Here is a 16,755-nt window from a genome sequence, read left to right on the forward strand (position 1 = left end):
TGTCTAAAATGCAGGGTAGAAAATTTGCCTTTGTCTTTCTTTGCCCTTGTTATGTTGTGCTAGTTGTCCCTTCTTCATAAATTCTGTGACCTCCTCCAATACGTCTGTTTGAAGTAGTGATTTTAGCTCTTGAAGTTTGTGTTCCACTCTTTCCTTCAGTACCTAAATTGTAAAATTATCTTGTTTTATTCTTTCATTGAGAAGACAGACCAGGTCACCTTAAACAGTCCCATTTGTTTATTAGAGCCCAGCTTTTCATAAAATCAGTAATTGGAGCATCCCTTATAAAAAGCACAAAAGTCTGCTGAATAGTAGTGGCCACTCCGCAGCTCTGCCCTAGTTTGTGACTGATGGTGTATCCAAAGCTCAGATGGGCTCACTTCCATATCCATCCAAGTTTCTGGTTACAGGTCGTCCTTGACTTTCAATCATTCGTTTAATGACTGTTCGAAGTTACAGTGGCACCCAAAAAAGTGACATATGACCATTGAAGCGATATAGCCTTCCCCTTTTTAAGCAAATAGTTCATTATATAAGAAGGTAGTCTTTTTCTTCTAAAGTATATAAATTTGTAAGTTACCATACTATTGTATTTACTAGTTTATTACATAAATGTATAAAGTAGTTTAAAAATGCTTATATAAAGTATTATATTAAAAAAATTAAAAGCTTGGTTAATGGCAGGATTATTATAAGTGAGACTTCATATAAGCAACATAATTTTGGATGCTGGGTAAAAATTGAACATTAAATATAATTTGGTTAGTGTGTACAGTTTTCACACTGAATAATCTGTTGAATTTGACTTGAAGTAAAATATTTTGCAGGTTCAGATTTAGCTTTCTATGCTAATAAACTTCAAAATAATACTGATAACTTACAAGGTATGTGTATGAATTTCTCTTAGATATTTCAGTAATCATTTATCTTTATGTTATAGGTGAAGTAATAGAATGTGGAGGAACAAAACAAATGAGTTTCCCTTACACAATCCAAAATTCCCCCAAAACAGGAATTCCACCAGAGGTACAAATTTATTTAATTTTTATCTCACTGGGTGCAAAGAATTTTATCTGACTTTCTAAATTTTAACAGAACAAAAATTTGTGTTAAACTGAAATGATATCTGTTGGGAAGAATGGTCAGATAACAAGATCTTTCTTATTCCCTAACTTCTGCTAGCAAACATTCTGGTTTCTATTTGCAAATTTGTTAGGTAAAGGTAAAGGTTCCCCCGCACATGCGTGCTAGTCGTTTCCAATTCTAGGGGCCGGTGCTCATGTCTGTTTCAAAGCCGAAGAGCTTTGTCTGAGGATGTCTCTGTTGTCATGTGGCTGGCAAGACTAGACACCAAAGGCGCAGGGAACGCTGTTACCTTCCCACCGTACTGGTCCCTATTTTTCCTACTCAACCTTGGCATTTTCTTGACCATCATCACAAAAACACTTCAGCTTGGGACAACCTTATTTTGTCTGAATCAATGCTTCTGAAACATCCATATCTCAGTTTTGATGTAAACCACCTGAAACAAACTGTTTTATATACAAAATCATTTTGTTCGTGAACCATTTTGTTTTGCCCTCGATTGGGTTCATACAACATAGTAACCCCAAACCAGATAAACCTACATTATGGTTTATTGTGATGTGTAAATCTGGCCACAGTGAAGTAAGTATATTCAGAGAAAAAATAATGTAAATATATTGTTTTAAATAGTATATAAAACTTATTGAACCTTGCAATATGTTTATCACACAGGTGTTGCTTGAATTTATTTAATAAGTGCCTCTTTTCCATTTTTTTCTACAGATTTTTCACAAACAAAGGCAGCAGTAAGTAGTATTTTAGCATTGAGTTAAATTAAAAAGAAGCCATACAGGAGACTGTATTTAAAAATGAAAAATATTAAGTGTTATGCTTATCCTGGAAATGTTCTAGTAAAAGATTAAGATGCTTTTTCAGTAAAATACAATCACTATCCTCCTAAAATGCACATAGAAGTAAGCCACCCACTAGTTTGTCCTATCTGGACACTGAGCTCTTTTTTTATGATCCTAGGATTCCCAAAATTAGGAAGCTACTGTCTTAATTCCAACAGACACTCTCTCCTCTTGTGTATACAGTTGCTGAAGTTTTTTTTCCTTTTTCTTCCTTCCTTGTTTCTGTCAGTCACCCAGATTTTAATGCTAGTTACCTGAAAATGCAGTTGATCTGCTAAGCTAAGGCAACTCTTCTCAATTCCTAATATACAGTTTGCGTTTACAAAAAAATTACTGTTAAGGAATTTGCCCAGAGTTTTCCAATATAATGAATTTGATGTGTTTGGTCTGATACATCACATTTTCATTTATCCTTCTGGTTTTCATTCATTTTCTTTATTTCAGGATTGAAAAATGTAATATAAATTGTTTCCTGCAAAGAAAAATGTTGCATTAATGTGTTTCACAATTGTGTGAAACTATTTTTGATTGTACAAAGGTGAAATTAAAATCTGAGCTCATTTTACTTGGGTTAGGGAATGTTTTGTCCAATTTTTGTAAGCCTTTTTTACTTTTTTTTTTTAAGTGGCAATATAACAAATTTAAAATGTTGATACCTTTCCTATCCCATTCAATCTATCTAGTTGCGGCATATGGAGAACAAATTGGAAGTAGCTCCTATTAGCATAGCCGGATTAGATTCTGTCATGGAAAAAAAGCCATCAATTAGTACTACCAGGAAAATAAGCAGGAAAGGTATGTATTAAGAGCTTTTGAAAAATGATGGTGGTGTTGCATTTTACTATTATTATTATTAATTTTATTTGTATACCGCCCTTCTCCAGAAGGACTTAGGGCGGTGAACAGGGCAATACATAAAAAATACAAGAATACAAAAATTAAAAAGAGATTAAACAAAGTGCCCAATAGCATTACAACAATAAGTTAAAATACATTAAAACAATAATAAAACCCAACCCATCATCCATCAGGCCAGGCCGGCTTGTTCAAACAAGTAGGTCTTTAGATCGTGTCGGAAGGCGTGAAGGTCGGACGCCATCCAGAGCTCAACTGGTAAACGGTTCCACAAATCCGGCGCACCCACAGAGAAGGATCTCCCCCTGGGGGCCACCAGACGACATTCTCTGACCGGTGGCACCCTGAGGAGGCCCTCTCTGTGGGAGCGCACTGGGCGGAGGGAAGCTGATGCCGGCAGCAGGTGATCCCTAAGGTATTCCGGACCCATGCCATGTAGGGCTTTAAAGACCATTAAGTGTTATGCTTGAATCTCACCCGGAAGACAACTGGAAGCCAATGTAGCTCACAGAGCAGAGGTGTAACATGGGAGTATCGGGAGACTCCCAACACAACTCTCGCGGCTGCATTCTGTATCAGTTGGAGCCTCCGAGTGGTCCTCGAGGGCAGCCCCATGTAGAGAGCATTGCAGTAGTCTAAACGAGAGGTCACGAGCGCATGAGTGACCGTACGCAAGGCATCCCAGTCTAGATAGGGCTGCAACTGGCGCACCAGGCGAACCTGGGCGAAGGCCCCCCTAGTCACAGTTACTATATGATCTTCTAAAGAAAGCTGTGAATCTAGGAGGACTCCCAAGTTGCGAGCCCTATCTATGGGGGGTAATAACTCACCCCCCATAGAAAGAGATGGAATATTCTGAATATCCCGAGATGCCAGTACGCACAGCCACTCAGTCTTGTCAGGGTTGAGTCGAAGCCTGTTCCTCCCCATCCAGACCCAAACCGCCTCCAGGCAACGGGACATCACGTCGAGGGCATCACTGGGGTGGTTTGGGGTCGAAATAAAAAGCTCCAAAACCACGAATGATCTCACCCAGCGGTTTCATGTAGATGTTGAACAGGAGAGGCGAGAGGACCGACCCCTGAGGAACTCCACAAGCGAGAGGCCTCGAGGTCGACCTCTGCCCCCCTGCCAACACCGACTGCGAACGTCCCAGGAGATAGGAGGAGAACCACTGAAGAACCGTGCCTCCCCCTCCCAGTCCCCTGAGACGCCGCAGCAGGATACCATGGTCGATGGTATCGAAAGCCGCTGAGAGGTCTAATAGGACTAGTGTTGTTATTAGTGTTATGCAGTGCATCATTTTAATTTAGGACGAAGTGCTTTGAGTACGGTACATAGTCATAAATCTGTTCCAGCAGTGCTTCATAAACATCCCATTATCATCCTCTCCATTCCATCACCATCACCACCCTTTTCACTCTGCATCATGAACCCTTCTTCTGCAGCCCTGGATATGCTCTCGACCCCTCCATCAAATATAATCCTTGGCTGTGACAAAATTGTCTCTGTTTTATAGACCTAAGCTTTTGGGCAGCAATTACTTTAGGCCAGATATCCTGAGGATTGTTATTGTTGTTACACCATGATGGGATCTCTCAGGAACTGTCAGAACTGTTTTTGTTCTCCTTAATGAAATTGCTTTTTTAAATTCCGCTTTTTGCTTCCTCTCATTTTTTGTTTCTTCATTTTGTCATTTTGGATATTTCAGGAATAAGGATGCCTTTTGTGGTTTTTTTTCACCATATCAATACTCTGTCTTTCTGTTATAAATTTTTGTCTATAAATGAAATTTTGTTCATTTTTTCTGGTGGTGACATATTGCGAAATTTAGTTTATTTTGTTAGGCATTTACAAAACAGATCAAAAGACATAAGTCATTAAAACTGAGACTACTATTATAAAAGAAAACAATTTGAGTAACATAGTTGTTAAAAACTGATCAGAGAGAGATATGATTTGGTGGAGCAGTGGGCTAATGCCTCCTTAAGTAACACCAGCTGCCTGCAGTTAGTGCAGGTTCGGGTCCCACCAGGCTCAAGGTTGACTCAGCCTTCCATCCTTCCGAGGTAGGTAAAATGAGGACCCAGATTGTTGGGGGCAATAAGCTGATTTTGTAATAATGCCGCTTGGGGGGGGCGAAAGCCCTAATAAGCAGGCATATACATAGAATGAAGGCTATTGCTAAGCACATTGATTTGTGCTTTAGATTGTAAGCCGCCCTAAGTCTTAGGAGAAGGGTGGGATATAAATGGGATTAAAAAAAATTATATTTAAGATTTTACATAAAGTAATGTTGTGATTCAGGGTCAGCCTGTGGGTTCGGCAGTTGGGTCGGATGATTCAGAGGAGGAGGAGGGGGGTGTTGGAGAGGTTGCTGAGGGTGTTGGAGAGCTTGCTGATGAGAGCCCTCAGCCAGGCCCCTCCCACCTGGTTACGATGCAGACCCAGCTGTGTGAGCCTGACAGTGTGGATGAAGATGACCCACAGCTGGCCCTGTTCAAGGACGCCAGACGCAGGAGGCAGTCAATCAGGAGTAAACAGAGGAAGGCAATGGGGCACCTCGGAAGGAGGCAGAGAGAAGCCACGCCTTGAACTATTTAAAAGGGGAATGCGTGGGAGGGCTGGTTTGCTGAAGGCAACCGTTTGAATAGCTCCTGTTTCATGGTTCGTGTCTTGTTTTTGCTCTGTTTGCTTTTGTGTCCATAAATTTGGCAGGCTTAGTTCCAGCCTCTTGCCTTCTTGTAAATGGGTTGTCCCTGCCTTATCTGCAGGGCCGGTAGTAGGCTGGTACAGAACAAGTAAAAAATCTAAACAAAAAGAGAAAAATCCTAGACAAAAATTAAGAAAGAAAAGCAAAGTTAAATGTCTATGGAGATTCTTAATCATCCAGGTCATAGTTACTCAAAGATGCTTTTTCACGAGACAACTGGATTTTTTTTGTTTTTCTTTAAAGACATTTCGCTTCTCATCCAAGAAGCTTTTTCAGCTCTCCACCATCCAATCAGAACTGAAGAAGCTTCTTGGATGAGAAGCGAAATGTCTTCAAAGAAACACAAGAAAGTTCAGTTACCTTGTGAAAAAAAAGTATCTTTGGGAAAAGCAAAGTTATGAAATATAATGATTTCCAACCTCTTCAGTAGATACTGTTATTAACAGACCTATCATTTCTCTTCCCTCTTAACTCTTCCAGAAATCTCTTCATCCCCTTATTTAATTTTCATCTGTTTGAATCATTAAACACATACATCATTTTATTGTTTTCTTCTTTTAGCAAAATGTTTATAGAAGATTTCTATTCTTTTAAAAATATTTTTTTCTCTCCTTTTTGCCATTTCCATGAGTTCTGACATTTTTTTTTATTAAAAATTTTTACAATACATTTTTAAATACAAAAAACTCCCTCCTCCCCCTCCCCTCTCCCCAAGCCTCCCGTCCCCTCCCCCCTCCCCGACTTCCCAGAGCTGAATACAGGGTATAGTGATACAAACATAAGCTAAAATATGCTAACAAACAAAAGTAAAACATTAAATTCTATCGCACTTTAACTCTCCACAGTCATAATATTAATAAAATAACAAATAACTAATTATGCATCATAAAAATCCACTACTTATTCAAATGCTAAATGAAACTTTTTAGTTCCATATTCTGAATATATTCAATCCATCTTCTCCATTCCACGATATATCTCTGTTGCGATTGGTCTTTCAAATATGCTGAAATCTTTGCCATTTCCGCCAAGTTACCCCTGCGTTAGACAGTTAGAGCTGCTATTAAGAGTTACTTTGTAAAGCGTTTCTCCGTCCTTATACCGATTGACACCTAGTGGCATTGTTTAAAGTGACCGGGCTCTCCTGGATAGATCAGGCTTGGAGGTTTATCTGCAAGGCTGCTCAGATAAATATGATGCAGTGGCGTAGCGTGGGTTGTCAGCACCCGGGGCAATTTGCGCCCCCTAACCCGGTGACGTCATGGCACCGCCGAAAAGACGCGCCCCGCAGCGGCGTAGACTTTCCAAGAAGAGTCGCGCGCATGCGGGATGCTTCCGGGTCCCTCTCGAGGGCGGCTGGGCGGGGCTCCGACCTGCAAGAGCCGCTGCATTCAAGCTCGCACGTGAGCCCCGCTAAATAAAGCCACGCATGCGCACGAAGCTAGGCCAGCCGGCCGGCGGGTCCGTCTTCGCTTGGCCAAGCCTGCCGGGGCGCCTGCGGGGCGCTTGCGGTTGGCCTGAGCCTGGGCGGAGAGTTGGGCGCTTCTATTTATTTTATTCAGTTTATGTGGCCGCCCATCTCACCTGCCGGACTCGTTTCGCTTTGCAAGAAAGAGCAGCTCGAGAGCGGAGCCAAGCCGACTCTGTGCAGCCCTTGGGGCTCCCTGAGCAGCTCAGTGCGAGCGCGCCCCCCCAGATGTTGCGCCCGGTGCGGCCGGCCCCCCCTGCACCCCCCACGCTACGCCACTGATATGATGGACATCAGTCAGACAGAATTGCTTACATCTGCTCCCAGTTGAATACCAGTTGTGGGGCAGGACCTATAGGATAACTAGAGTATAGTTTTGCTTAGTTATTTGGGAGAAGTTTGAACCGGTTGAATCTGATGAAGTGGCCACTTCTCACAATTGTGAACTTGGTTATCTGTGTACTAGATCAATGCCTTCTGGCCGACTAAGGCCTCCAGGGAGGTGATATGTGGTTGAGTTTTTGCAGAGGTACATTTTTTTGAGAGAGGGCCATCCCACCATCCCTTAAAGAGGTGGTGGTTCACCCTCTCCTCAAGTAGCTATTGCTAGACTGAACCAGACTGAACAGCTTTTACCTTTTTACGGAATGTAGTTAAAAAGATTCCAGAATATCTAGAAGAAACAGATTATCTAGACTCTTTCAGCCTGGTTTCAGGCTTTGATATGGGACCAAAACAATATTAGTTGTAGGAGGCCTTTCTGCTACTACTTCTTGTGCACCAGTTGTACCTGTCACTGGACCAAGAGACTCAGCTCATAGCCACTGATACCCTCGTCGCCTCCCATATGGATTATTGTCATGCACTCTACATAGGGCTGCCCTTAAACAGCACCCAGAAGTTAAGCTGGTTTCAGAATGGTGGCTGTGCAGGCACGTTATAGTGCTCCTTCTATCAACACACATTCCATCTCTACTCTGTGAGTTGCATTGGCTACCAGAACATTTCCAGGTTCACTTCAAGGTAGTAGTGATTCCCTATAGAACCTTTCATAGCACGGGACTGGGTTATTTGAACGATTGCCCCTCCTCAGTTGCATTTATCCAGCAGGAGAGGCGTAATCTAGGTCCTGTCTACTAGGAAATACTTTCTGCTAGGTTCAGGAAAAAAAGCCTTTTCTGTTGTGGCACCTGTCCTTTGGAATATCCTTTTCTCAAGAGAGCAGATGGGCCCCAACACTGTTGGCCTTTTGCAAGGCCTTAAACGTGTGGCTTTGTGACTGGGCTTGGAAAACCGGGTGTGCAGTAGAGCCTTTGCAGTGCTTATGTTGACTGTTGTTTGATTTTATAACTTGGCTGGGGATTGTGTTATATTGTTTTCTTATGTGGTTTTCTATGCTTTTTATATTATATTAATATTACTTTTAATGGTTGTAAGCAGCCCAGGGCCATGTACAGATAGTCCTTACAGCCATTCATTTAATGGTTACAACAGCGCTGAAAAAGCTGACCTACAACCTGTCCTCACGCTTATGACAATTGCAGCATCCCCATGGTCATTAGATCAAAATTTGGGCACTTTGCGACCAGCATGTATTTACAACAGTTGCAGTGTCCCAGGATCACATAATCACCGTTCACATCCTTCCCAAGGGACTTCCGACAAGGAAAGCCAGTGGGGGAAAGGCAGATTTGCTTAACAACGGCAAAGAGTCTCAGCAAAAAGTTGTAAAATTAGGTGCAACTCACTTAGTGACTACATCATTTAGCGAGGGATGTTCCATTTGTAAGTCAAGGACTTTGAGGTGGCTTTGAGATAAGCAGTGATATCAATTGAAATAATATACAAACACTGGTTTAAAAATCTACTGAAATGTATCTATTAACACTAAAATACATTTATTTAATTCTCTGTAAATAAATGCCAATATACTTATTTTTGCTTGTTTGCTCCACAATTTTCCTGCATGGGATCAGGACGTCCTGCAGTGAGTATCTCTCTCCTAATCAGTATAGAGGCTAACTGGAGAAAGTTTTGACAGTGCTTCCGGTTGGGGAAAAGAAACATTTCCTTTCAGAGTTTTGGCCCTGCCTTGCTGCAGAGTACACACTTACTCTACCTAGAATTAACAGCCAATATTCTCCCTTCTGTTTTTCTCCCCAGTCCTTTCTTTTTACTGTCCATTTCATGATTCAGTCTTGCCACGGCCACCAAGCAAATAAGGAGCATTTTGCTGTTCAGTGGTATATCAGAAGACCACTCCAATATCTGGGGCTGAGGACTAGCTCTGTTGGTGCTCTAGTGTGCTTTTTTGTTTACTTGACATGTTAACCTCAAAATAGACAATACTGTGGCTACGCAAGCTGCACAATTCTTAGAACTACTAGAACTCCTATTGCTACTCCCTTAGGGACCTAGATGGCCAAGCATCACAAAGGATCGGTTTAGTAGTTCCAGGTCCCCTGTTTTCCTTTCCACCCTGTGCCAACTTCTGATCTCCTCAGTTCAGGAGGAGCTAATTTCTCCGATCAGCTCACATTTTTCCTGCAAGAGGAGCATGGAAATCTTTATAGATTTACCCAATGGAATAGGACAGAGTTCCTCTCTTATTATCAATTGTCACATTTTAATTCACACTGCCCTAGGTTATCTCAACCACCTGTAGTGGGTGGCCTACCTCGATAGCACTGGTTTTGGAGAGCATAATAAAAATAAATCGGAGAAGAACAGTTTAGTATGGGACTCACGTGTCCATAGCTTTGACATAAAGTATGAGGCTGAAGAAGTGGATCATATCGTCAACCTGGAGAATCCAGCAGGCATTCAGATAGCTGAGGCAGTTCCTAAAGACTACCTGAGAAGGTGGGGGCTGTTAAACACTCCCCCCCGAATTCTTCTCAAGAGATGATGGTGGCAGTTCACCTGATTAAGCCACATCAGTAACTGGGTCACATAAGAGTATATTCCAGGCTCTTTCTCCTTTATTCAAAACAACTCTTAAAGCTTTGGATTGTGACATCCTGTTTCAGGTCCTTGCCGCTCATTGCCCTGCATTCAGACCACCAGCTTGACTCATGGAAATATGTTAGGAACTCTCTTGTTTTAGCCTTTTTGATTGCTTGGGCCTCTAAATGATTCCTGCTGGCAGATTGCAAACTACTCAAGTAAAAGATAGCTAAAAAAATTTCTAACTCCAAGTTTTAATTACCCTCTATTAAAATATTTGTCTTATCACCACTGGTTATGTTTTCAAGATGGCAATAAAGACTCTTTGAGTTATTGTTCTGTTTTCTCTCTTACCTACCTTGCATAGGACAAATTGTTTCCAAGCCACAAAAATCTTAGAATGTACAATTTCAGTGCCATGAGGTTTTGTTATTAATCTGGTAACTGGCCCAGTAATGAAATGGGCTGCTCCGTTGCCTCTGCTACAAAACCCTTGGCTGGCTCATTTGGATGAATTCATAAGCTATAGTTAAAAATAGTGTTTGAGGATCCTACCAAATTAGCAACCAACAACCCTTGCACCTGACAGTTAGAGCAGGGGTGCCACCTCCAGCTGTGGATGTGAACGACTTCAGGCTGTTGCTCAAGATTCAGAATGGAATGGAGCCATATCGGTAGGCTTAATTTCAGGAAGGCTTAATTCATGTGAAATACCAGATGATTTGCCTACAGCTATTGTCCATCTGTGCTGCAAGATCTGATCCAACTTTGCTTGCGGGTTGATAGGAGCCTGGAATGGTGATAAAGTCCTGCTTTGTTCCATCAAGAAACGTTTAGGCCAGAAATGTTGCCTTTGTGAGCCCCTGGAAGAAAAATATTATTGTCTTACGAAGAACCCATGCAGATTCGGAGAGCCTGATTTCATTTGTCTCTGAAGAAAGCTGAACCACAGACAGGTTGTCTATGCCTCTACCTCAGAGGCTAGGTCTCTTGCCTCCACATATTCATTGAAGCAATATTGCCATTCCTCTTGCCTGGGAAGCAGCACTACCCAGTCTAGATGAATTTCCCATGCTAGAAAAGGACATAGTGTCTGGCAAGCCCAAGCTATAGATTAGTTTCCAAGCCAAGACCTTGTAGTAAGTATGACTGCAGGTTTGTGGCCAGAGGAACATTGATTTAGGAGCAATCATCAGCTTCAATGACTTAATTGTACTAGAGCAGACGTCAAAAACAAGGCCCGGGGGTGTGTGTGGATCCGGCCCGCAAAGTGGTTTCATGTGGCCCGTGAAGCCATCCTGGAAACAGTGAGGGAACGGCCCCTGCTGCCTTGGCCCTGGCCCAGCCCAGCTGGGAGCCAATGTACAATTTCATGATGGTTATCTATGCTGAAACACATTCAGTCTTAGCTTCACAAGGCCGTCTGGAAACAGCGAGGGACCGGCCCCTGCCGCGTCGGCATTACCCCCTGGGCACACGCTGGGGAGGTATCACCCTTTGTGCGGAATGAAGAGATGCACCATCGCCTGGAAGTGGCCAGCACATGGCCCTGCCTACTTTGGGCAGGCTAGGGGCTGGGCAGCGTTGCACTTCTCTTCAGATTCATGCCACCTGGCTCAGCATCTCAGCACTGTGAGGAAAGTGCCCTGCTGCCTGCCAAAACTGGGCAGGCTGGGGGCTGGGCAGCATTGCGCAGGTAACATCGACTCTCACGCTGCTCATGGCATCCCCTCCCCCAGAGCCCACCAAGCCGCATATGTGAAGTAGGTGAGGGCCATGTGCTAGCCACTTTCAGGCGATGGTGCATTTCTTCATTCCTCACTAATGATGACACTTCCCTAGTTGCATTTCTTGCCTGTTTTTCTTCCTCCCTCACCTCAAATATTTTCCCACCATTCTGTAGTAAGGAAGGAAGGAAAGGAAGGAAGGAGAGGGAGGGTCTGAGGGAACTCCTGCCTTAGTCCTGTCCTGCTGCCCTTTAACCATCCCCTTGCCCCCTCCTCCAGGCCTATCCTGGGGGGTCTCCCATCCTATTGCTTTGGATACAAAGCCAGGTCTCCTCACATGGAGAGGGATCCTCCCTCTTGACTTTGCCCTCATACCCATCATGAGCAACCTGGCTAAAGAGAACAAGCACAGCAGCAGCAGCAGCCTTGAGGAGGAGGTAACTGCAGCTGGGCGCCCCCTTGGGAAAGTGGGGCTGGGCTTAGTGCTGTGGGTGCTTGAAGGTTGGGCTGGGCATTTGACCTCCACGCCACTGTCTGTCTCCCCCCCCCCGCATGACCTGAGAGGAACAATGAGGCTCCTCCAGTGGACCATGCCTTGGCACTTGCCCTGGTCCATCTCCTTGTGTCAGAGACCCTCAGATCTGTCCCACTCGTGCCCAGGCTCCCATAGGTACCCTTGACACGAACAATGTAAAGCTGGCCATGCCCACCCAGTAGGCCACATGTACTCCAGCCACGCCCACCCAGTAGACCATGCCCACCCTGGCCACACACCCCGAGGGCAACCACAATGCTGATGCGGCCCTCAATGAATTTGAGTTTGACACCCCTGGCGTAAAGGCTGGGTGGCAGAATTAATGGGACCCGATCAAAGCTCCCGCCCATCAATGGTCTCTACCCTCAACGGAGGGTCCACCGGAGTCAAGGGAATGCCAAAATGAGCCGCAAAGGCCTGGTCCATAAAATTGGTCGTGGCCCCCGAATCCACCAGCGCATGCGCCTGGATCCTCCCTGGTCAGTCAGACAAAAAGACCCGAGTGTCCAAAATCAGATGGCGAGGGAGTCCAGAGTCCATGTCTGCTGTTCCTGGCGGGGGTGTAGTGCGTACCCGGCCTAGGCCGCTTTCCTTGCCGGAGGTCTTTGATGCATCTGGCTACAGTCTGAGTGCGGATGGGGTCCTCATACATGAGCCTCATGTGTTGCCAGAAGCCCTGGTAATCAGTCAACAAGGGGCTGTTCTGAGTCAATAACGGTGTGGCCCATCGGGCGGCAGAGCCAGAAAGAAAGCTGATTACAACCCCCCCCCCCCAGCTCGGTCATCAGGGAAACCCTCCGGCCTCATAGACATAAACAATTGGCACTGTCCCATGAAGGTCGAGAACATCTCAGGCTGTCCAGAAAACTTCTCCGGCACTGCTACCGGGCATTTCCGACGGAGAGGAGGGAGTGCAGGAGCATTCAGCAGAGCGAGTTGTGCAGACAATTGGCCTACCTGCTGTTGTAGGAGTTGATTGCCTGCAGCTGCTGCTGCTGCTGCTGCTGCTGTTGGTCCATCTTAGGTAAAAGATGGTCTGTCTGTTGGGGTGACGAACAAGTTGTTCTGTTCCCCCCTCTCCGAGCACAGACAGACAAGCAGGCACGACTCGCAAGAGTTAATACAGGCTTTAATTAATTGCCTACTGAACGTCTTGGCAGCAACATAAGCTCGTTACCTCAAACTTCAGCTGAAATGAGATAACGTCCAAGCAAAGAGTTCATTAGCAGATGTACAGAAGCGTTGCCAAGAATGCAGACCAAGGTTTCAAACAAGAAGCAGAGTTCCCAAAGACGTGACCCGAAGTTGTTGAAACTATTGTTCGTCACAAAGTTCTGAGTGCAGCCACACCCCCTATATACCTTATGGGGTGTGGCTCAATGGGTGTGGCTCAGTGACTCAGCTACTCCCTGACCCTCTTTCCCAACCTACGTTGCTGCAGACGCTTGGCCCTGCGTCTTTCTCGAGGGTCTAGCCATGACTCATCTTCGCTAGACTGCTGCAGCTGTTCAAGCACCGGCTGCTCCTCTCGGCCTCCCGATGGAGACAGAGGCCTTGCCAGAGAGGAGGGCCCCTGAGAGGGAGGCCTTGCCAGTTCCTCCCCATCATCCTCAGAGTCTTCATCCTCAGTTAAGACAGGCGCAGGGGTCAGGGCCACAACAAACACACAACACTGTGTGGAGAAAAAAAGGCACAGCACACCAACATCAAAACCTCATCCCCACTGTAAAACATGGCGGAGGGAGCATCATGGTTTGGGGCTGCTTTGCTGCCTCAGGGCCTGGACGGATTGTTGTCATTGATGGGAAAATGAATTCCAGAGTTTATCAGGACATTTTGCAGGAAAACGTACGACCATCTGTTCGCCAACTGAAGCTCCGCAGAGGATGGGTGATGCAACAGGACAATGACCCAAAGCATGCAAGTAATTCAACAAAACAATGGCTTCAACAGAACAGAATACGCCTTCTGGAGTCGCCCAGTCAGAGTCCTGACCTCAACCCGATTGAAATGCTGTGGCATGACCTTAAGAGAGCGATTCACACCAGACATCCGAAGAATATTGCTACACTGAAACAGTTTTGTGAAGAGGAGTGGTCCAAAATTACTCCAGATCGTTGTGCAGGTCTGATCTGCAACTACAGGAAACGTTTGATTGAGGTTATTGCTGCCAAAGGAGGGTCAACCAGTTATTAAGTCCAAAGGTTCACATACTTTTTCCACCCTGCACTGTGAATGTTTCCATCTTATGTTCAATTAAAACATGACAACAGCTAATGTTTGTGTAGTATTATTTTAAGCAGACTGTGTTTTTCTATTGTTGTGACTTACATGACGTTTAGAGCGCATTTTATGGCCAATTCATGCAAAACTCCACGTAATCCCAAAGGGTTCACATACTTTTTCTTGCAACTGTAAAAGGCTGAGCATCAAAGAATTGAGGCCTTTGAACTATGGTGCTGGAGAAGACTCCTGTGAGTCCCTTGGACTGCAAGGCAATCAAACCGGTCAACCTAGAGGAGATCAATCCTGACTGCTCTTTAGAAGGCCACATCCTGAAGCTAAAACTCAAATATTTTGGCCACCTAATGAGAAGGAAGAATTCACTGGAGAAGAGCCTAATGCTGGGAAAGATTGAGGGCAATAGAAGAAGGGGACGACAGAGAATGAGGTGGCTGGATGGAGTCACTGAAGCAGTAGGCGTGAGCTTAAATGGACTCCAGAAGATGGTAGAGGACAGGAAGGCCTGGAGGAACGTTGTCCATAGGGTCGCGATGGGTCGGACACGACTTCGCAGCTAACAACAAAGCTTCCGTTAGTGGTTCACAAATATATTACTATATTTTACTAGTTTCATTTTTAACTAAGGTTTTAAAAACCAAAAAAAAAATAAAACAAATTTAATTTTTTAATATAATTATTATAAATAACGTTCAGTCCTGGGGCTTTTTCAGTTACCACGCTAATTAAACTAGGCCAGCGTAAAAATCTTTCACCAAGACATGAATGTGTCTAGGAAATTTCTCTGTTGCTCCCAATTCTGTATAAGTGAACTTATCCCAAACTTGTCATGTTTTTAAAACCCAGAAATGTTATAAATTTGAGAGAAAATGATAAGACTAGAAGTTTTCTACTGGAACCCTCTTCAGAAGAATTTATAATTATCTACCATGATTAACAAAGCTACTCTATCACAGCAAAATTCATTGCAAATAAAAATTAAAAATAGAAAACCACTTTCAAGCCTCAGTTGAAAGTGACTAGGTCTCTTAAGTATTTGGTTCAGATGTTTCCTACCATTGTTTCAAAAACTTTAATTGTAGCTGGAAATAAATGAAATACCACTAGACTCCCCCCCAAGTTCTTTCATCTTTGAAATTTTACTTTTAGCTATTATAATATTGCTAGCACTGATTTGTGTTTGTATGTGTTTCATTGATGCATTATTAAAAATAAACAGGAAGAAGGAATAGCGTCATACTTTGTCATTACAGGTAGTTCTCATTTAATGAACATAATTGAGATTGACTGCTACAGTGCTAAGCAAAGTGATCACTAAGTGTGCTTTCCAGCTAGAAAGAGACAAAATTTTTGATGTTTAGAAAAACGAACAACTTACTCTGTTGTCTGACAAAGAAGAGATTACCTATAGCAGTGATGGTGAACCTTTTAGAGACCATGTGCCCAAACTGCAACCCAAAACTCACTTATATGTCGTCGGGTGCCGGGTGGGCGTGGCTGGGTGTGGCCCATTGGCTGGGCGTGGCTGCGGTGGTAACGGCAGAATGGGTGGGACTAAAAAGTTTAATCAATTCCAACTTTGTGCGATTTTTTTTTCCGGTGAGAAGTTGAAATTGATTGATTGAACCTCTTTTTTTTTTGCACACGGCAGTGGAGGCCGAAATCAAAAAGGTTTTATAAAACTTAGCTGAAGGCCTAGTACTGGGGCAATGGCATGTGTGCCCACAGAGAGGGCTCTGTGTGCCACCTGTGGCATGTGTGGTATAAGTTCGCCATGGGCCTATAGAAATAACTTGTTTCTCCCTACACTCGCACACACAGCAGACAGAGTACTTGCGCAAATGGAGCTATGCGCACCAGCTGTTTGCGTGAAACCATCCCCTCTCCCCCTCGCCCACCGTTGCCGATGGTCTGCAAAGCCAGAAAGGTTGAAGACCACTGCTCCAGTCCTGAGCTCCTGCATGATTGCATTGGTTTTGATATGTAGAAGAGCAAACATATCTCTTGCAATCTCTTCCTCTCCAATCACTGTAGAAGGGGGGGGGGAAATCATAAGTCAACCATAGGCACAGGACAATATGTACTGACTATAATAGAGATCATCATGTGACTGAAGTTGTAAATGGTTGTAAATTAGTTGTAAAGTTATTTTTTCAGAAACATCAGAACTTTGAATAGTTGCTAACTAAGTGGTAAGTAAGAAAGCACTACCTGTCCTTTGATTATCGTGTTTCATTGCGATGAAGTAAGAGTATGGAAGTGCAAAACAATTGAAACTGAGTAGAGTCCAAACTTCTGGACAAATGTAGAGTAAAGCATAGAGCAGCATT

General features: G+C 44.0%; 1 protein-coding gene across 1 annotated transcript in view; it reads left to right on the plus strand.

The window, feature by feature from the left end:
• Positions 1-906: 906 nt before the first annotated feature.
• LOC308666633 (centrosome-associated protein 350-like) overlaps positions 907-16,755 on the plus strand; it is a 92,874-nt gene continuing 77,025 nt past the window's right edge. Inside the window, exons 1-3 of the mRNA XM_081325526.1 lie at positions 907-1,026; positions 1,810-1,832; positions 2,624-2,735. Coding sequence (XP_081181652.1) covers positions 954-1,026; positions 1,810-1,832; positions 2,624-2,735 — 208 coding nt within the window. The 5' untranslated portion in view covers positions 907-953. The remainder of the gene's footprint in view (positions 1,027-1,809; positions 1,833-2,623; positions 2,736-16,755) is intronic.

Source organism: Vipera berus, assembly GCF_964194415.1.
Source record: "Vipera berus genome assembly, chromosome: 3".
In the NCBI taxonomy this organism is placed as follows: domain Eukaryota; kingdom Metazoa; phylum Chordata; class Lepidosauria; order Squamata; family Viperidae; genus Vipera; species Vipera berus.